This window comes from Podarcis liolepis, assembly GCF_965112155.1.
Source record: "Podarcis liolepis genome assembly, chromosome: 11".
In the NCBI taxonomy this organism is placed as follows: Eukaryota; Metazoa; Chordata; class Lepidosauria; order Squamata; family Lacertidae; genus Podarcis; species Podarcis liolepis.
Window position 1 is genome coordinate 38119320 of NC_139565.1, and position 19066 is coordinate 38138385.

The following is a 19066-nucleotide window of genomic DNA, read 5'->3' on the forward strand; positions in this document are numbered from 1 at the left end:
CTGCAGAGGTATGAAGAGGGCAGAGCAGAGACAAACAAGGTGGTGTGGTCTCAGATTGTTTGGAAAGGACCTGGAGGGAGGAGTCTTAGAGAGCGGTGGGAAGGCAAGGACCTTCAGTCCTCGCAACTGCCGTATTGGGGCAAAATCTAGCAGGAGGAGTTGCTGCGCTCACTAGGCCTGTGCTGTTTTGTATCTTTGAATAAAGAGTTAATTTCACTGACACCTTGTGAGTTATTGTTGACCTGCTGTGACATTCTCATGACTTCTTTCCTGTGGGTGTGGGTGTTTACTTGCTCTAGGCTTGGTAGAAGAATACCGCGTTACTGTGAAGGAGAGCAACTGCATTTTGGAAGATTTGGAACCAGGTCACTCTTATAGTGTGTGGGTTATGGCTGTGAACTACTCAGGATGTAGCTTTCCCAGTGGCAAATCCACATTTAGAACGGGTAAGTAGCTTGCAAATTTCCTCGGTGTTTGTAGTTTTTCTGTGTTTAATACAGAGGGTGTCTAATGGAATGCATGGAGAATGTGGCCTCTGTGCCCCTGTATTGATCTTTGTATGAGTGTGCCCTTGGAGATGTTTCAAATAGATGGATGTCTTTATGAGATGCATATTGGGCTGGTTCATACATGCCAATGATGATGCCAATGATGCCAATGATTTGTATACAGCTAAACATGACAAGAGGGATGCGGGTGGTGCTGTGGGTTAAACCACAGAGCCTAGGAGTTGCTGATCAGAAGGTCGGCGGTTCGAATCCCTGTAATGGGGCGAGTTCCCATTGCTCGTTCCCTGCTCCTGCCAACCTAGCAGTTTGAAAGCACGTCAAAGTGCAAGTAGATTTATAGGTACCGCTCCAGCGGGAAGGTAAACGGCGTTTCCGTGCGCTGCTCTGGTTCGCCAGAAGTGGCTTAGTCATGCTGGCCACATGACCCGGAAGCTGTACGCCAGCTCCATCGGCCAATAAAGCGAGAAGAGCACTGCAACCCCAGAGTCGGCCGCCACTGGACCTAATGGTCAGGGGTCCCTTTACCTTTAAACATGACAAAATGCAGTACTGCCCGCATGTACATTACTCAACACCTGGTGGCTAGCAATTAATTTATTATATTTAAAGCCCACCTCCCCCTCTCATAGTGGAAGGGTGGTGTATTCCCACACATTGTGGTACTGATGGAACTAGCTCCCTCCCAATACCTAGGATTACAGGGAGGTGAGGGGGAATCTCCTGATGTTACTGCAAGCAACACATTTAATCTAAGGCCACTAGTGTAGGATTGAAGACTTCATGAGTTAGGCTAATTGCACTCAGCTTTATTTTTAGTTTAATTGTTTTAATTGCTAGCTGTTATTCCCCCCTCCTTCCAAAAAAGCAAATGAAGCAAAGGGCCTCTCCTAATAATAATGATAATAATAATAATAATAATAAATAATAATAACAATAGTAATAGTAATAATAAGCTTGTCTAGATCTTATCACTGTGTGTATTATTCCCATTTGAGGAAGGAAAACATATGAAGGGGGGATAAGACTTTAAAGAAATTGATGAGGAGTGTCAGCTTGATATTAGCAATACTAATGCGCTCATTCCTTTCAGCGTATGAAGACTGCAGCTATCCCTATGTAGCAGAGCTAACACGATGTTGTATTCGCAGCTCCCCCAACCCCTGTAATAAAGGCAGAAGAATGCAGTGTGTGTTGGGACGCTGCCACCATCCGATGGAGCACCAGTAACCCAGAAGCAACAGACTCTTTCACGCTCGAGTACTGCAGACAGTATTCTCCTGAAGGAGAAGGTCTGAGGTCAGTCCCCTGTGCTCTGAAATGCAGATGGGATGGATTGGAAGCTAAAAGGAATGTTCCAGAATTGGGATTATTTTGAGGGGAAATAATTTTGTGCAGCTCGATCTTCCTAAGAGAGATCAGCTTTGCCATGGAGATTAACATTTGTGCCAGATGCTAATCTCTGAGATTATACTTGGAAAATCAGAAATACCTTTAATTTGTGCTGCTAAATAACAAAACTACTAGAGACTAAACCCCAAAGGCTTCCTTGGGTCCTGTCCAAGCCCTCCAGAAATGGATTAAATGTACGAGGCCTTGGGCTGACCTATCTGCACCAACATCCTATGCAAGCTGCTTTCTTTCCTGTTGAGTTCATCTGCAAAGACAGCAAGGCCGGCATAACTGCAGCACTCTTCCTAACTGCTATCCACTTAGTGGATGATGCTGGGCCTGTATCAGAGATACAGCAGTTCAGATTCTATGTGGACGTATCCCAGCTTCTCAGTCTGCTAGGTCAAGGGCTCTCACGCTAGCAAATGGGTGAGTTTTAATGTTCTGCAACAGAGGAATCCAACATAATGGTTGTGCCAATGGAAACTTGGTGCGTAACAGATTCCATTTGTGCAGCTCTGCTCCACTGGTGTGAAACATTTTGCCAGTGGAACAAGAATGTCAGTTGCTTTATATGCCACTACATTGTGTACAACCCTAAACTGATATTGTTCAGCCTGATGGAATGACTGTTATAAAGAGACAATGGGATATCCCTCCTATATGCTTCCCTGAGCTGCTTGGCGGACCTGTGGGCTACAAGTGTAATAAACATGCTGAGCAGATCTCCGCTGTCTTCCCCACCTGCAAAAAAATAATAATGCACTAGATCAGCTTTCTCCCAATCTGGCACCTTCCAGATCTTCCCCAGCTGGCTGGTGCTGATGCTGCATTGCAAACCTAAATATCTGGAAGGCACCAGGTTGGGGAGGGATGCCCAGGTGATGGAGCATGTGATGGAGGGGGAATTGTACCATGCTCTGAGTTTAGGAGCCCAGTCCTGGAAGAAGGATGGTGATGTTCTTCTTATCAATGAATTCCTTAGCTGAAAAAGGATAAGTTAGGAGGCTCCCATTTTGCTTGTGCCACCTCCTCTATAGTTTACTTAGCATAATGGTTCATTTGGACCTGAGTTCCATTTTCTCTTCCTGTTTTTTTGCTTTTTGTTTGCATTTTGTTTTGCTGGCAAATGCAAGTTGTTAAAGGGAGCAATGTGTATTTGCATACTGGCCTCCATCCCGGGAGCTGTGTCTGTCCTGGGGAAAGAAGGATGAGCTCCAGAGCAAAGACTGGGGTAATTAATTCATTAGGTTAAGGCAGGGACCGAGCACTGCTATGATTCAAAAGAGCTTCTTTTATTTTATTTTTGCAATTCATTTAGTGGTTACACATTTTGTTTTAATTTGGGTGAGTGGGGGCAGGTTAAGCAGCTTTGCAACTTTTCTGTGATATTGACTCCTGGGAAAACTCAGTTGGTAGAGCATGAGACTCTTAATGTCATGTGTTCGAGCCCCAAATTGGCCAAAAAAATTCCTGAGTTGCAGGGCATTTGACTAGATGACCCCTCCAGCTCTACAATTCTGAAATTCTTTGAGAGGGAAAGCTCTCCCTTCCATCTCCTCTAAAGACCTGCCACACTAAAGAAGCCATATTTTCCCAGACAGAAGGTGCGTACACAAAATGTGCTGGTTGCATGAAATAGCCACTGAAAGCTCTAGTATGATTTCTTATCTCAAGCACACGGTCTATTTGTGCTCATGATCGCATTTGAAGAACAGAAGTGATGTTCACAAGCTCTTCAGTCTTGCCACATCTGCTGTGTTTATTACAGCTTTGTGGAGACACAGAAAGCTGTCTGTTCAAAACAGCTTGCAATAGCAAAACTTGCTGAAGGAACACTTTTGTCTCCCTGTGATCAAAATTAAGAAGAGAGCAGCACTCGAAACCTGAGTAGAATTTTAGATGCATTAGCACCGCTTTGTGTTATGGAACATGATTTGAAAATCAGTCTTCCTCTGAGCATTTGTTACCTGGGTGAAGAGTAAGGTCCAACCTGAAACCAGGCCTACTCCCACATGGACAGAAGGCGCTTTGATAACTGATTCCATCACATGTTGTTGTTTTTTAAATCTCTGTATCAAGTAGCTTGCTGTCCCAAACTAGACTCATCTAAATGTTGCCATAACATAGCGCTTTAGTGTCAGGGTGGGGAGAATTCGGGTGGGTTTGGTTCACATTTTAATGCAAACCTGCCAAATTCACACTCCTGGGGAAAACAGGACTAAAAAACAGCTATCTGATGAAATTTGTATTTGCCAAATTTCTAGTCCACAGATGGAAGAGAGATTTGGTTTGCCTCACATTTTAATGCAAACCTATTTGATTTGTATTCCCAAAATGATATGCAAACTAAAATGAAGCTTGTATTTCTCTGCATTGTTTGATGCTGTTATCCAATCAAGTAATATGTTTATTAGGGCAAAGTGCATTATATTACAGGTGGTGGTTTGCAAGAATGTGTCAATTAGGAAAACTTTCATACAAAAGTGTGTGCAAGAGGAGAAATGCACACTTCAATGATGCTGAATTTTCATGATGACTTTTTGGGGGCTTGGGGAAATCACAAACTGATACAGAAATCTGGACAATTGAATTTAAGACTGGAAAAATGAGAGAAGTTGAGAACTCATCCATCCCTGTTTGAGTCCCCAGTCTATAAAGGTAAAGGGGTAAAGGGACCCCTGACCATTAGGTCCAGTCGTGAGCAACTCTGGGGTTGCGGCGCTCATCTTGCTTTATTGGCCGAGGGAGCTGGTATACAGCTTCCGGGTCATGTGGCCAGCATGACTAAGCCACTTCTGGTGAACCAGTACAGCGCATGGAAATGCCGTTTACCTTCCTGCTGGAGCGGTACCTATTTATCTACTTGCACTTTGATGTGCTTTCGAACTGCTAGGTTGGCAGGAGCAGGGACCGAGCAACGGGAGCTCACCCCATCGTGGGGATTCGAACTTCCAATCTTCTGATCAGCAAGTCCTAGGCTCTGTGGTTTAACCCACAGCGCCACCCTCGTCCCTTCCCCAGTCTATAGCAAACATCAAATCCTTGCTTTTTCTCTGACTGATGTTTCTATCCTGCTGCAAACAGCAGCAAAGAAAATGGGATAATTCCTAGCAGCCTCGCTCTCTAGCGTCACTTGAGGTCCATGATAAAGAATGCTTAGCTAGAGGGGAAGCTAAGGAGAGCTATTTTTGTGGCTGGTTTCTCTTTATTTCCCTTAAATAAAAGAAAACAAATTATGGAAGGCATAATTCCTTGTGTCTTTCATACAGAAAGAGGGGAATTGAATCAGCAATAAAGCAAATTTCCTAGAATCATCAAAGGAAGCCGCAAATGAGGGTCATTGATTCAGCAAGCAGTTGGATAAATGCAGTTGGGAGAATATAGCAGTAAAGTCTCTTGATGGGAAGTAAATTTTGTTTTATTTTTATTTTTTAAAAATAGAAATAAAATGCCATTTATATTCCAGCTTAACTTTCTCCTACAGTGCACCAACATTATGGCTTTACAAGTTAGAAGTAATATCATAGCAGAGGGTTTCCCCTAATAACAAAGCCCTAATGGAAACATAAATATTTATAATTAATTACTGTTACTGCATTATTACTTTTATAAATATATATCTGTATACATATTTATGGGTGTGGAGACTCTCCTTCAGGTGTACAGGGCTGAGGCCATTTAGGGTTTTAAATGTCAGCACCAACACTTTGATTTGGGCTCAGAAATGTACTTGGGGTCTTTCAGGACTGGTGTGATATGGTCCCAGTGGCTTCTCCCAGTTACCAGTCTACCTGCCGCATTCTGGATTAGTTGTAGTTTCCGAGTCACCTTCAAAGGGAGCCCCACATAGGGCATATTTCAATAGCTCAAGAAGGAGATAACCAGGGTATGTACCACTCCAGCAAGACAGTGTGCAGGTAGGTAGGGTCTCAGCCGGCATACCTGATGGAGCTGGTAGACACAGAATTAACCTGTGCCTCCATGGACAGCTGTGAGTCCAAAATGACTCCCAGGCTGCACATCTGGTACTTTAGGGGCACAGCCACTCCATTCAGGACCAGGGAGTCCCCCACATCTGCCCGCCCTCTTTCCCCCAGAAACAGTACTTCTGTCAGGATTCAACTTCAATCTGTTAGCCGCCATTCAACCTGCTTCTCTTCATCGCGGACTGTCAGGGGTCCCTTTACCTTTACCTTTACCTTTGGTTCATTATAAGTCAGAGGGAGGAGAAGCAAATGTTGATTAGCAATTTGTACAGAACCAACACTGAACTTGACAAAGCAGCCATTGCCAGCTGTGAAGTCCACCTTCATCCTCCCTGCCTGTAGGAGATGCTGTAAAAGAATTCCTGCTGCATTCATCCCCACTAATTCTCAGATAATTCAGTTGCATTGCTTACAATGATCTTACTGATAAAGTACTGACGTGCATAACAGTTCACCATTTTTTTATGTGTAGTAAAAGATAACATTGTACATTAGAGGGGAAGAGGAGAAGCACAGTTAGTCATAGATTGTAGCCAAAAGCAATAGAGTTTGATTCCCATAACTTTTTTGCAAGGGGGGGGGGCAGGGCGGGGCAGGGCGGGGCAGGGAAGAATCCAAAAATTGTAGAATGTGCTTTGGATCTTCCTGTCTTAGAGGAAGAGTAATGGTACCTTTAAAAAGTAATGTATTTTGTCCCTTTTTTTCTTATGTCCTCTGCATTCTGTCAAAAGCTCTCATAGCAACCGCGTAATCTTGAAAGACTGCCAGGATCTGTCACGCTCTGCTAGTACAATGGAGCCATTCTATTTTCAGTGGTACTTAAAGTGCGTAGCTGTAGTATATAGACTCTGCTATATAGACCATCTGTAGTGCTCAGCGTATTTTAAAAGACTGATTACCTCACCACCACCTTCTTCTGTGATAGGAGTGACATAGAGCTTATCCACTCTTCCCTTTTGCCTTGCTGTTTCTAGGCACAGGTCTGTGCTTAACGCTCTGGGTCTGAGCATCGGGGAGGTTTTTGGCCCTGCGCTTTCTCCACGAAAAACTGCTCTTTAAAGCTCAATTGGAGCAAATGTCAATTTGGGTTCTCTGCAGATTGCTGTTTGCTCCAGGTGAGCTTTAAGTGGGTTTTCATGTGGAAAGCAAACAAAGGTCGGGCACTCTCACACAGAACATGAACCATGCCTGGAAAGAGCAGAGGAAAGGTAAGGTGGATAAACCTGTTGTTCAGCAGATTGTGATAGTTTACATTATATTAAACCCCAATGCTGATCTGGAGACTAAGAAATGAATAACCATTCTCCCCTTTGCTATGATCAATATCTTAGCAATACATTATCTGTGCTCTTCCCTTGCTGTCACTTTAGTTACACTAGCTCTAGGGCAGGGTACCTCAGGTCCGGAGGCCAAATGTACCCCTCCAGCCCTCTCTGTCTGACTCTTGGAGCTTCCTTGGGCTATACCTCAGCTCCAGGCCATATTCCTCAATGTGCTCCACATCCTCCACAATGTGTTCCTGCTCCACATCCCCTTCTAGTTCATTTATCTGGCTGGAAGGTGCCCTTGAACTGTAATAATCCTGGGAACTATAGTTGGTCAAGGGTGCTGAGAGTTGTTTAAAAAAGGTAAAGGACCCCTGACAGTTAAGTCCAGTCACGAACGACTCTGGGGTTGCGGTGCTCATCTTGCTTTACTGGCCGAGGGAGCCGACGTTTGTCCGCAGACAGTTTTTCTGGGTCATGTGGCCAGCATGACTAAGCTGCTTCTGGCGAAATGGCGCACAGGAACGCCGTTTACCTTCCCTCCGGAGCGGTACCTATTTATCTACTTACACTTTGACATGCTTTCGAACTGCTAGGTGGGCAGGAGCAGGGACCGAGCAACGGGAGCTCACTCTGTCGCAGGGATTCGAACCGCCGACCTTCCAATCAACAAGCCCAAGGCTCAGTGGTTTACACCACATAATGCTTGGGGGAGGGAGCCATGACTGTTCAAAGTGGTACCCTAGAGACTTAAATATATGGTGTAGGAGTCATTTCACTCAAATTGTTATTTCTTTAAGACTTTTTATACCCTCCCTATCTGTCATTAAGTAAATAAACTCCCAAGGTGACCCACATTGGAAATACCTTGCCATGTCACATTCTGCCTTTGCAGTTCTGTTATGAGTTGTTCCCATATGGGAGGATTGACTGCATTTGACTGCTTATCTCTGTTTGCAGTGAGTGTGCATTTGTTTTCCTGCGCTTGCTGCATATGCTGGCACTTCCTCGGAAATGTGGAACAGCTAGCATTTGTTATGTGAAAATATTGTGGATGTGTGGATGATATGTAGGAGGGCACTGGTATCCGAGTGCCAAGGCCCTGCACATATACTGCTCTAGTCTTCATTAAGGCTGCACTGAATATTTTGCAGGAATCTCAGCTAAAGTATCCATGACAGATGACCATCCAACCTCTGCTGAAAAACCTCCAAGGAAGGAGAGTCCACCACCTCCCAAGCGAGACCATTCCATAGTTGAACGCCATTTACTGTCAGAAAGTTTTTTCCTGATGTTTAGTCAGAATCTTTCTTATACAGTGGTACCTTGGGTTACAGATGCTTCAAGTTACATACGCTTCAGGTTACAGACTCTGCTAACACAGAAATAGTACCTTGGGTTAAGAACTTTGCTTCAGGATGAGAACAGAAATCATGCAGCAGCAGTGCAGCGGCAGCAGGAGGCCCCATTAGCTAAAGTGGTGCTTCAGGTTAAGAACAGTTTCAGGTTAAGAACGGACCTCCAGAATGCATTAAGTTCTTAACCCAAGGTACCTCTGTAACTTGAATCCCTTGGTTCAAGTCCTACCCTTCAGAGCAGGAGAAAACAAGCTTGTTCTCTCTTCCATGTGACAGCCCATGAAATATTTGAAGATGGCTATCATATCTCCTCTCAGTCTCTTCTTTTCCAGGCTCAACATACCCAGCTCCTTCAACCATTCTTCATAAGGCTTTGTTTCCAGACCAGCAACATCTCAAAAGTCTCAGGTTTCCCACCCCTGATTTAGGTTTTGTTCACTGAATGTGGGTATTCAGAGCAGACCCTGCCACTGAGATCCCCCTTCCCAACTGCAACACGTCAACTGGACAGGTGACCTCTGTCACTGATGCTAACCAGGAGCACAAATGTTCACTTGATTGAAATGACACATGTGCCTTGTTGAATTGAGGCTGTGCAGTCACATTCCCCTTTGACAGGCTACTCGTTTTCATGAAGCTGAGTTGTATTTGATTTTGTATTTATTGTATTATTCTGGGATAAGAGTGAAGGAGCCTATAAATAGGGTCATATTAAAATGGCCGCTTACCACCTTTACTGGTGAGCAGTGGTTGCAGCCCGACGCGGCACCTCCTCTTCCCTTGGGCATGCTGCTCCATCTTTGCCTGTCTCCCTGTCCCCCTCGGCCGCTGCGAAGTCTCACAAGTTCCTGCCAAAACTCGTCCATTCAAATGGGCCAATCCTCGGCAGGCTTCCCTTAGGTCCGCCCTCCATCTACTTAGCCCATCCAGCCCCCAAACACGGCACCCAGTTGGGTGCGCCGGGGCGGGGCGGGGGCTCTGTGGCTGGGCATGTAAGAAGAATATGAAAGTCTTTGAAATCCACTCTAACTGAAAACAGCTCTCTTTGAAGTTGGAATGTATTTCAACCCTTCAGGTTTTTTTTAATGGCGAAAGGGCATTGTATAAATAAATGAGATGTAGCAACCAGTCCTCTCAAGGTCTCTGATGCAGAATTGTGTTGACAGTGACTGCTGTTTGCTCAGCATAAAGAATATATATGAAGTAAAAAGACATTGACTACACTTATGAACAAAGAATAATGCTTAAAAAAAGAAATCAACCATGAGAAGATATGTCCTTTATTTTTCAGCTTCTGGTGCTATCTGGTGGAAGCTGGTGAAAAAACAGCTTCTAGCATTACAGTCTGACAACCTGTTTAAGAGCATTGAAGCTGTTATAAGTAGAAGCTCTGTTAATTGTGATGTGGGCATGGCTATATTTTATCTCACTATTACCTTCAATCAAGTAGGGTTTTCAGGTTTTGGTGCAAAATTTGTTTATCATAAGCTTAAGGGATATCAAAACAATCCCAGTTTCACGCTGCCTTCAGCTCTCTGTTGTATGTCTCCAGTCCAATAGAAGTGTTATTGTGTGGTGTTGGTCTTTTGAGCTGGTGCAGCAAAAAAAGAACGCAACTCCTCACAAACACACTCCTTGTGCCCTGACAGGCTTTGGATACGGCAGTGAATCTGCTGGTCTGCATCCCCGGCCACTCATTAGGATTGCTGTCATCGTTTTTCTTTTGTTTCCACTTCATAGTCTTCTCAGTTTGGACCTGCTTTTGGGGGATTTTGTCATGTAGCCTTTTCTGAAAAGCTGATGCACCAAAGTAGGTTGGCAAGGGGGAGTGGTTCATCGAGATCTCTTCTTGCAAACATGGCTTCTGACAATCTCTTATAGGGAGAGTCTCCAAAGTTCCTTCCCTGTGATCATGCTCATCTTTTTGAAAGGACTGTTTTTCCAAAAGCAGCTATAACATAGCAGTCAGGAACCTTGTGGTTCCACGGGCATCACAGTGACACCTGGTGATTGACAGGTGGGTGGCCCCACTGTTGGTGAACTGCAGGAGGCCAGGTCCTGTTCCTCACCCCCACCATAAATGTTTCTTTTTGAAAACTGCACTTTGGGCAATGGTTTCTGTGAGAAAATGCTTTTTACCTTGTTTCTTCTTAGAGTTTTTGTCTAAGTTGGAACTGTTTTGTATCGATACTGATAAAATGTGTATGTGTGTGTAGATATTAAAAAATCCCAAGTTGTCTTCCTCCCCTCTTTAAGGAGAAAAATAAAGGTCCCTTTATCTTTTCCTTCTGAGAGAAAAGCAGCTTGAGGGCCAGGAGTGATTTTTGAGAGGGCAAACAGTTATGGATTTTCTTCCACAGAATTCAGTATATGTTTATTATATATTTCAGATCCCTGGCTGGAATTAAACGACCTGAAATGAAAGTTCACCTAGAATCCAATGTAAATTATTTCTTTTACGTGAGAGCAATTAACATCTTTGGGACAAGTGAACAGAGTGAAGCTGCTCTCATCTCGACCAGAGGTAGATAAACACTTTCTAAATTGTGGGAAAGGATTCCTTTTTGTCTCGGAAGGAAATGCAAATGCCTTTTAGTAAATTCTGTTGTACATTGTTTCAGTGACAGTGATTACTGTAGGCCTTAAGATTTTGTGATTCACTACAAATGCACAATGTAATAATAATCCCTGAAGTGGTGTTTTATTTCTTTCCTGTGAATCACATCAGGAACTAGATTTCACATAATGAAAGAAACAGCTGCCCCTGCTTTGCAAGTGTCACCAAGTGGAACCATGATATGCCTTCCTGAGGAAACTGAAGCCACTGGGTAAGTCTACTCATATTTACTCCACCTTACTATTGAGCATTATTGTCAACAGGATGTGAAGATCTATGTAGGTTAGGGATGAGAGAAATTCATTTCAGTTTGCCTCAAAGCATGAAACCACCAAATTAGCAATTTCCAAACCAAAACACAACCAATTCAATTCTTAATTCAGTTCAGAACCAAGGAGTGTGTACAAAAATGTGTGTACTAGGGTGAAAGAATGCGCAAATTGGTGAAAATAGCATACAAAATGCATTATATTATGCAAAATTGCTTTGTAAAAATCTATACTGGGCACATCTCCCTCCCTCCCTCTCTCTCTCTCTCTCTCTCTCTCTCTCTCTCTCTCTCTCTCGTTACTGAACTGGTTGGATTAAAAACAAAGCCAAACATTCCTATCCTGAATATTCGACAACGGACAAATTTCATACATATGCATACATTAAAAAATGCAACACAGGCTTGTTTCTTCTTTTGAGGCAGGTGAAATCTCACTGTTAAAGGTGAAGACCAGGGGTCAGCAAGCTTTTTCAGCAGGCGGCCGGTCCACTGTCCCTCAGACCTTGTGGGGGGGGGCAGACTATATTTTGAAAAAATAATAATGAATGAATTCCTATGCCCCACAAATAACTCAGAGGTGCATTTTAAATAAAAGGACACATTCTACTTATGTAAAAACACGCTGATTCCCAGACCATCCATGGGCCGGATTTAGAAGGCGACTGGGCTGGATCTGGCCCCCGGGCCTTAGTTTGCCTACCCATGGTGAAGACATTGGACCTTTCTGATGCCAAAGGTTCAAACCATTCTTTGACTTTGGCCAATATAATGCTGCATTTGTTTTTGTTACTTCTGTGTGCAGCATCTCCCCAGTACTGGGTGAGCTCCTGTCTGCTCGAGGATGGCACTACTGGGAAACAACTGTGAGTGACTGTTCAGCTTACAAGGTTGGGATCTGCTATTCTACTATGCCACAAGACAGCATCCTGGGTCAGAACAATGCTTCCTGGTGCTTCCATTGTCCTAGCAAGACAAGGTAATGATGAACATCTTATTTTTTAAAAAAGCTGTGAAATTACATGTCCTTTCCAGTCTATTCCTTCTCTTCCCTTCCCCTATGGGTGCAAGGGTGTGTGTTGATTTTCTGTTTGTAAGCCACTGGAAGAGGTACGTGGCAACTTTCAAAAGGTATACAGCGCTTACAGGGGCATCATTTATTATTAAGTGTTGTACTTCTGCATCCCTCAAGGTTCCCCCAGATTCACTGGAAATTTTGTTTGTGGGTAGTGCTGCTAGGCCTACAAAATGACTGGCTTGGCACCACCAGAGTTGAGCATTAGAGGGAGTGATAAATAAATAGTGATGTGTTGCCTTGGAGGACAGCTTGGATGTTATGGAAAGTGGCAAGAAGCATAAGCACAAGTGATGTCCAAAGGAGGACATCTTTGGACATCTTCTTGTATGTTGAGATTGTGGGAATGTTCAGGATGGCAGGAGAGGATATATTGTTTATTAACATCCTTCCTAACTTGCACTAGCAACTCATATGTCTCAGTGCAGGAGAGATGTGCAAATGCTCCCTCCAGATGTTACACTAGTGGCATGGAATATGGATGCTTAGTTGCACATTGGCTAAGCAACAGCTGGGGGCAGCAAGATGAGGTTCACAATGCATTGGGAGGAATGTTAGCCCTTTGTCCGTGCTCTGTAATAAGCTGCTATCAGCTGCAGGAGGGAAACATCTATTGGCACCCAGTTTCCCTTGCCATGATTACAACAACCCTGTGAAAAAGGCCCATTTACAGCTGGAGTTCTGAGTCTGAACACTTAGGATTATAGTGGCTCAAAGAAATCCCATCTCAATATTTTGTTCCCGTTTTTTCTGGATGGCACAACTTTCATCAACTGAAATAGGAGCAGAAATTTGAGCCTCTGGAATGTGTAGCTGTAATGAATACTCCAACCACAAGATCGACCCATCTGTTCCCTGGTCTGATTTTCCTGTGTATGTGAGACATTTCTACCATAGCTGCTTCACCCGAGGTCATCTTGATGATTTAGCAGGTGACAGGGCGAAGGAGAGGGATGTTTTTTTGGAGAGAATCCAGGACTCTGAAAGGCTGGATGATTGGTGACTGAGAATAGTGCTCTGATGATATACTCCCTGTCCTCTACACTGGCAGATAAGGTTACGCCGTGGGTGCTTCTTAGGCTTCCACTTTCCATAATCTGGTCAGGAGTTTTAGTATTACAGCCATAACCATCAATGGCAGGTTATATTTAATGCTTGTAATGTTGCATTTCAAGGTGCCCGCTTCCTGAAATATTTTATAGTATGTAACACATTTCAAGTGTTTAATTTGCATCACATAAATTATCTCAGGAACAGCTCTGTGCAACAGGTCAGAATTATTTGTCCTGTGTGATCATTTACTTCTGTGTAGAACTGGGTGTGCAGAGGGGATTGACCCAGAGGGGACTGGAATTGCATCGTCTAGACCCACTCCTAATCTCTGTCCATTCAAGGTGTGGTATCTACAGGAGCCTATGTGTTTTTACCCAAATGTATGTAGGCTTCCTATGCACAATGGTGGTAACTGGACCTCATGCTAAAACATGGTTTATCATGATGGGAATGAGCTGAGGCAATCTTTGGATTCATGCACTTCTCCCTTCCCATTCCTGCTTTGGTATGTCTGTAAAGAGATGCTTTCACAAACTGCAGCTTGTCCAAACCTGACAAACTGTGGTTGATCTTTAACTATCACCTGCTGAAACAAACCAACGTCAAACCATGGGCTATGACTTTGGCTTGTTTCCAACAAGCCATTGTTTAAGCTAACCACCTGGAAATGAATGAATGATTACACAAAGTTATTACTTTAATGTTTTGGGTGGGGGAGGGACTGTGGCTTAGGAGCGACCTGCGTATTTATTAGGGAAGTAAAACCCGGAATAGTCCATCCATCCAGAATGACCTAATACTTGTGTTTGGCGTCTCCTAGGTCTGTCATTTGATTAATCACTTGACTTTCAATCAATTACATTGAAATAAATTCCAGAGTTGCAGTCATGTTAGTCTGCTGCTGCAAAATCAACAGAGGGTTTTGTGGCACCCTAAAGACTAATAAATTTTATTATGACATAAGCTTTCATGGAGAGGAGTGAACCCTTAGACTGCAATAAAAGTTGTTAAGTCTTTAAGGTGCCACAGGACTCTTTGTTGATTGAAATAGATGTGCATATTATAGCAAAACATTTACAATGGGTGTCCTTTGGAGGATGCCAAAGGAAAAGCAGTTTTCTCTGCAGTGTGAAACATTCACTTTACTAAACAAAGCAAAAGCGACTGTTCAGGGTTAAAAGCTGAGGCCACCCTTGCTGCTTTGCTCTGCAACATGGGAATGTGGAATGCTTGTCTGCAATAAAAGGCCACAGAGCCAAATGCAATTCCATCAGTACCACTGAGGATCCAAAGTTAAAAGAGACATTGTCAGAAGCTTCTGTTGCTTTTGATATTCACCTTGAAATGCAAAAATATCTGCTGGCTTTGAACAGATAGTGCTAGTAAAAGCCATCTTAGCTTTTTTCATCAAGCTTGGCACAGCAGGTGGCTCTATATTGGGGAGGGGGGAGGACAACACGCTAAAACAAATGACAGAAAATGACCCTTGGAATGCATTGCTTCCTTCCAAATGAATATACAAATATGCTGAATTGGCCAAAGGACCATTAGAATGCATTAAAACAAGAGTGATGGATTGCTTGCTCATATGGCCGTTTTAAGGAACTGTCTCCAAAGGAACAACTGGGGTAAATAGAATAAAAAAGTCATTCAAATAGCCATTGAAATGCATTGGTATAAGCTGGATCTGGGTAAATTGCCCTCTTCGACACCCCATCACTCCATCCTTATAGAAATCAACTGTGTGTGTGAGTGCTACTCATAGGCATGCATTGAGAAAACTTGGATCCAGATAAATTGCCTGGGCTGGCCCTACCATTAAACAGAGCGAGGCGATTGCAGCTGTTGAGCGGCAGTGGTGGCAGCCTGCTAGTTGTTCCTCCTCAGCCGTCTGGCCATTCCTGTCTGTTCTCAAACAGATCTGTGTGAGCCATGCAGCCAGGCCTACACCTCCTAAGTTAACCCGCCACCTTAGGCACAGTGGATGGGGACCCTTTTTGGCCCAGCGTGCCAAATCCTTACCTGTCTCTACGCAAGCAGGCCAACTTTCATTGGGGACAACCCACCTGCCAAGAACCTGGCGTCATTATGACACCAGACGATTGACAGGTGGGCTGTCTCACCCATCCATCAAAGTCCCTTTGTGCAGCACTCAGGGGAATCATAGATGTGTAAAGTTGGAAGGGACCACGAGGGTCATCCAGTCCAACCCCCTGCAATGCAGGAATCTTTTTGGCCAACGTGGAGCTCGAACCCATGTGCCTTAGATTAAGAGTCTCGTGCTCTACCAACTGAGCTATTCTGGGAGGGCCAAGCAGTTGGCAGTGAGCTGTGTGTCACAGCGCTTCACAACTGCATAACAGCCAGCTTGGGAACTGCAGCGTAAGGCAGAGGTTCCGTCAGGCAAGCAGACATGGAGCAAGGATTACTGCTATGCTGAAGTCCTCCCAAGGTTTGGCAATTCTGACAACACCATTCATCCGGCTCCAGACTCCTTCGTTCCTTCATCCAATCATAATGCTTCCAAAATCATTGCAACCCGCCTCACGTTTCTGCATATATTACATAATCAGAACCAGATAGTACCCCCTTATTTTTACCACAGCACTCATCTGCACCAAAGGGGAGCATTTCAATGTGTGAAAATGTGTGTATGAAAGCTTTAGCCGCTAAGGGTTTCCATTTGCTAATATCTGGCAGATAGAAAGAAATATTGCGATAGGCTGTGCAGTGAATTCTTGTTGACCTAATCTTGCACTCTTCTGCAGTTTCCTGTATAAGGTCCTCCATCGTGGTGAAATGAGTGATGTCATTGTGACAGAACAGCCTCCCCGCATTGGCATTCTGCTGGATTATAATGCTGGAAGACTCTTATTTTTCAACGCAGAAAGAGGGCAGCTCCTGTTTGCCATCCGGCAGAAATTCACCGAAGCTGCTCACCCTGCCTTTGAGTTGGAGGAGCCAGGAGTCCTTCACCTGCATACGGGCATGGAGCTTCCAGAATTTGTGAAGCAAAGCTAAACATTTTCTTTCGAACTACGTGCAAGGCACACACACACACACACAAAACGGATAGAATGTGCTTGGGGTGGCCTTGTTTCCTTCTTCTAAGATAAGTTAATGTTTAAGAACTACAAGCCAGAGAAATGCTCTGTGAACTCAGTGGCTTCAACAGGACTTCCATCATACGTTCCCCCTTGCCAACACTACTTCGTAAAGCATTTCTTATACTTGGGGGAAGTTTCAAAAGCAGATCAAGGAAGCTCCTCTTAGGAACAAAAGTGTAAGGTTATTCACAGAGCCCACATAACTCACCCACATGCGAAGTCCCTGGGTGGTGGTTAACTCTCTTCCCAATTTCTTTTTATTCACTGGAATCATTCACATAAGGCGCACGTGCGCACGTGCACGCACACACACACACACACACACACACACAGCCATAGCTCAGTGTTAGAGCATCTGCTTTGCAGATTTGATCCCCATCATCTCTGGGTAGGACTAGGAGAGACCGCTCTCTGGTGCCCTGAAGATCAGCTGCTAACACGACTGAGCTAGACTGACCGGAAGTTTGACTCAGTATCAGGTTCTGTGATCCTGCATAGCACAAAGCCACACAGGTTATCTCTTTACTTACTACTTTCTGTGATGCATACTGAAGGACTGCCAAAATGTTTGTGCTACACTCACTGCGGGTGGGTGCCAGGAACTTCTCCATTGGTCCCTTTTGAAATGAATTGATTCCAATGCATTTTGACAGGGCCCAGCAAGAATAAATTATTGGGAGGAGTGTGCTCATTGTCTGCAATCCAGCTAGTCGAGGACTGACCCACACAGGCCTACCTCTAGTCAAGATGGGTGGGGCTGCTAGGATTTGGGGAGAGGGGACTGCTTTCAGTCTCTACACCCCATATAATCTCTGACCAGGTTAGCACTCCTATTAATATTAATAACATTGCCCATCTTGGTTTCAGTTACACTCATTTTTATTTTTATTTTTGACTGACAGGCAGAGCCTGGCACCTCAAGTGTGGCACATATAAACATATAGAGTTCCCAATCTGCTAGGATGTATGAGCATAAAATGCTGGATTCTTACTGTGTTGTCCTAACATTTGGGGCCTAACTGGATCAGGACAGTTTGTTCATATGAAAATTATTCTAATACTGTTTTAATGGTATTACGTGCAATTAAAAAATTAAAAACGAACAGGTTTTATTTCCAATGTCTTTGCCCAGAAAAACAATATACCATTCAGTGCTTTAAAAAGAAGTGGGAAATGTTTCTGATGTGTGAACAATAATGTGACAGCTTTCTGAAATTGCTCTTCTTGATGGTGATGAGTGTTTATTGTAGTATCAGTACTGCACATGTATGCAGATTTTTCCAGCACCCACACAGCGTTGTTGGCATCAAAATGCCAGCCCTTATTCCCCCTACCCCCATTTAGTCTGGATTTACCCTATCTGGGTAAATATGTTAAGTAAAAAAAAGACACAACAAAAACCCATTTGTGATACCCATTTTTAATATTAAGCTGTCAAATGGAAGAACACTAAAATGTAGGGAAACCTACAGGGTTTCACCAAGCTTTTCATACCTGTTATCTGGTGCTCACAATCACAGAAGGAGAAAGCATGTTCCACAAGCATCTGATGATGTGTCACCATTTATTCCTGTTGAGCATGCCTATTTGGGTTGTTCTCACAGAAATCCCAATACATCATTAAAAAAGGAGAGACTTCATGTTTTCCCTCTTTCCAGCCACTGCCCTACCCAATTTCTGTTTTTGTTTTTTATAATGATGAATTTGCAATGTGGCACCTGGGCTGGATCTACACTGACCTGTTTAACGTTATTAGAACGTTATTAGTTATTATGTTCTGGAACATCACAGAGCATACTTGTAAATTAAAGCATTTCTTTACCTTTAAGATTTTGACCCAAGGCAAAATCTTAAACGACAGGCTCCTTTAAAAGGAAATGTAAAAGACAAAGAGGGTTTATTTAAGGGAAACATACTAGAAAATAAAATAAGGCATGTAAGAAAGCTAGTTAAACAACCTATGATACTTATATCGGAGTGTTGCCAAGCCTTGCTCCTGTGACTTCCTCATGACTTGTCTTGATACCATTGCAGCACCGAATTGTGCACCTTAGGGACATTGTCCCCGTTTGCTCCAATGGGAGTTTTCTGTCAGGGAACTGCCATCAGCTCAGGGGCGAGAGGGGAAAAGCCGGATGGATTACAGAGAGCCCCCAAAGATCGTGGGAAGCAGACCTCCTCAGCGGAGGAGGGTAGCCACGCCTCTAGTGGAGATGCAGGCTCGGGGGAGGTGAGGCGGAGCAAAGTGGGGCGGAGAGAGGTCCTCTGTTACCCACGCCTTCTGTGCGCAGTAGGGTTCCGTGCAGAGAGAGGAGGCGCAGACTGGGTGTCAAGAAACTACTCTGCTGGGGAAAGTTTAAGGACCGCCCACTCTCAGATTCTGCCAGTGAATGAGCAAGACACGGAATAGAGGCGCTCTGCATTCCAAAGGTTTTT

General features: G+C 43.9%; 1 protein-coding gene across 6 annotated transcripts in view; it reads left to right on the forward strand.

Annotated features, from left to right (window-relative positions):
• Positions 1–17733, forward strand: part of CMYA5 (cardiomyopathy associated 5) — a 50682-nt gene extending 32949 nt beyond the window's left edge. For all 6 annotated transcript variants that reach the window (XR_014517054.1, XR_014517055.1, XM_083465105.1 and 3 more), the window contains 6 exons: positions 300–446; positions 1658–1805; positions 10901–11034; positions 11239–11338; positions 12201–12374; positions 16292–17733. Coding sequence is in view for 4 of the 6 variants with exons in the window: in XM_083465105.1 (XP_083321231.1) it covers positions 300–446; positions 1658–1805; positions 10901–11034; positions 11239–11338; positions 12201–12374; positions 16292–16544 (956 nt within the window). In the remaining 2 variants the exon portion in view is untranslated. The remainder of the gene's footprint in view (positions 1–299; positions 447–1657; positions 1806–10900; positions 11035–11238; positions 11339–12200; positions 12375–16291) is intronic.
• The last annotated feature ends 1333 nt before the right edge of the window (positions 17734–19066 follow it).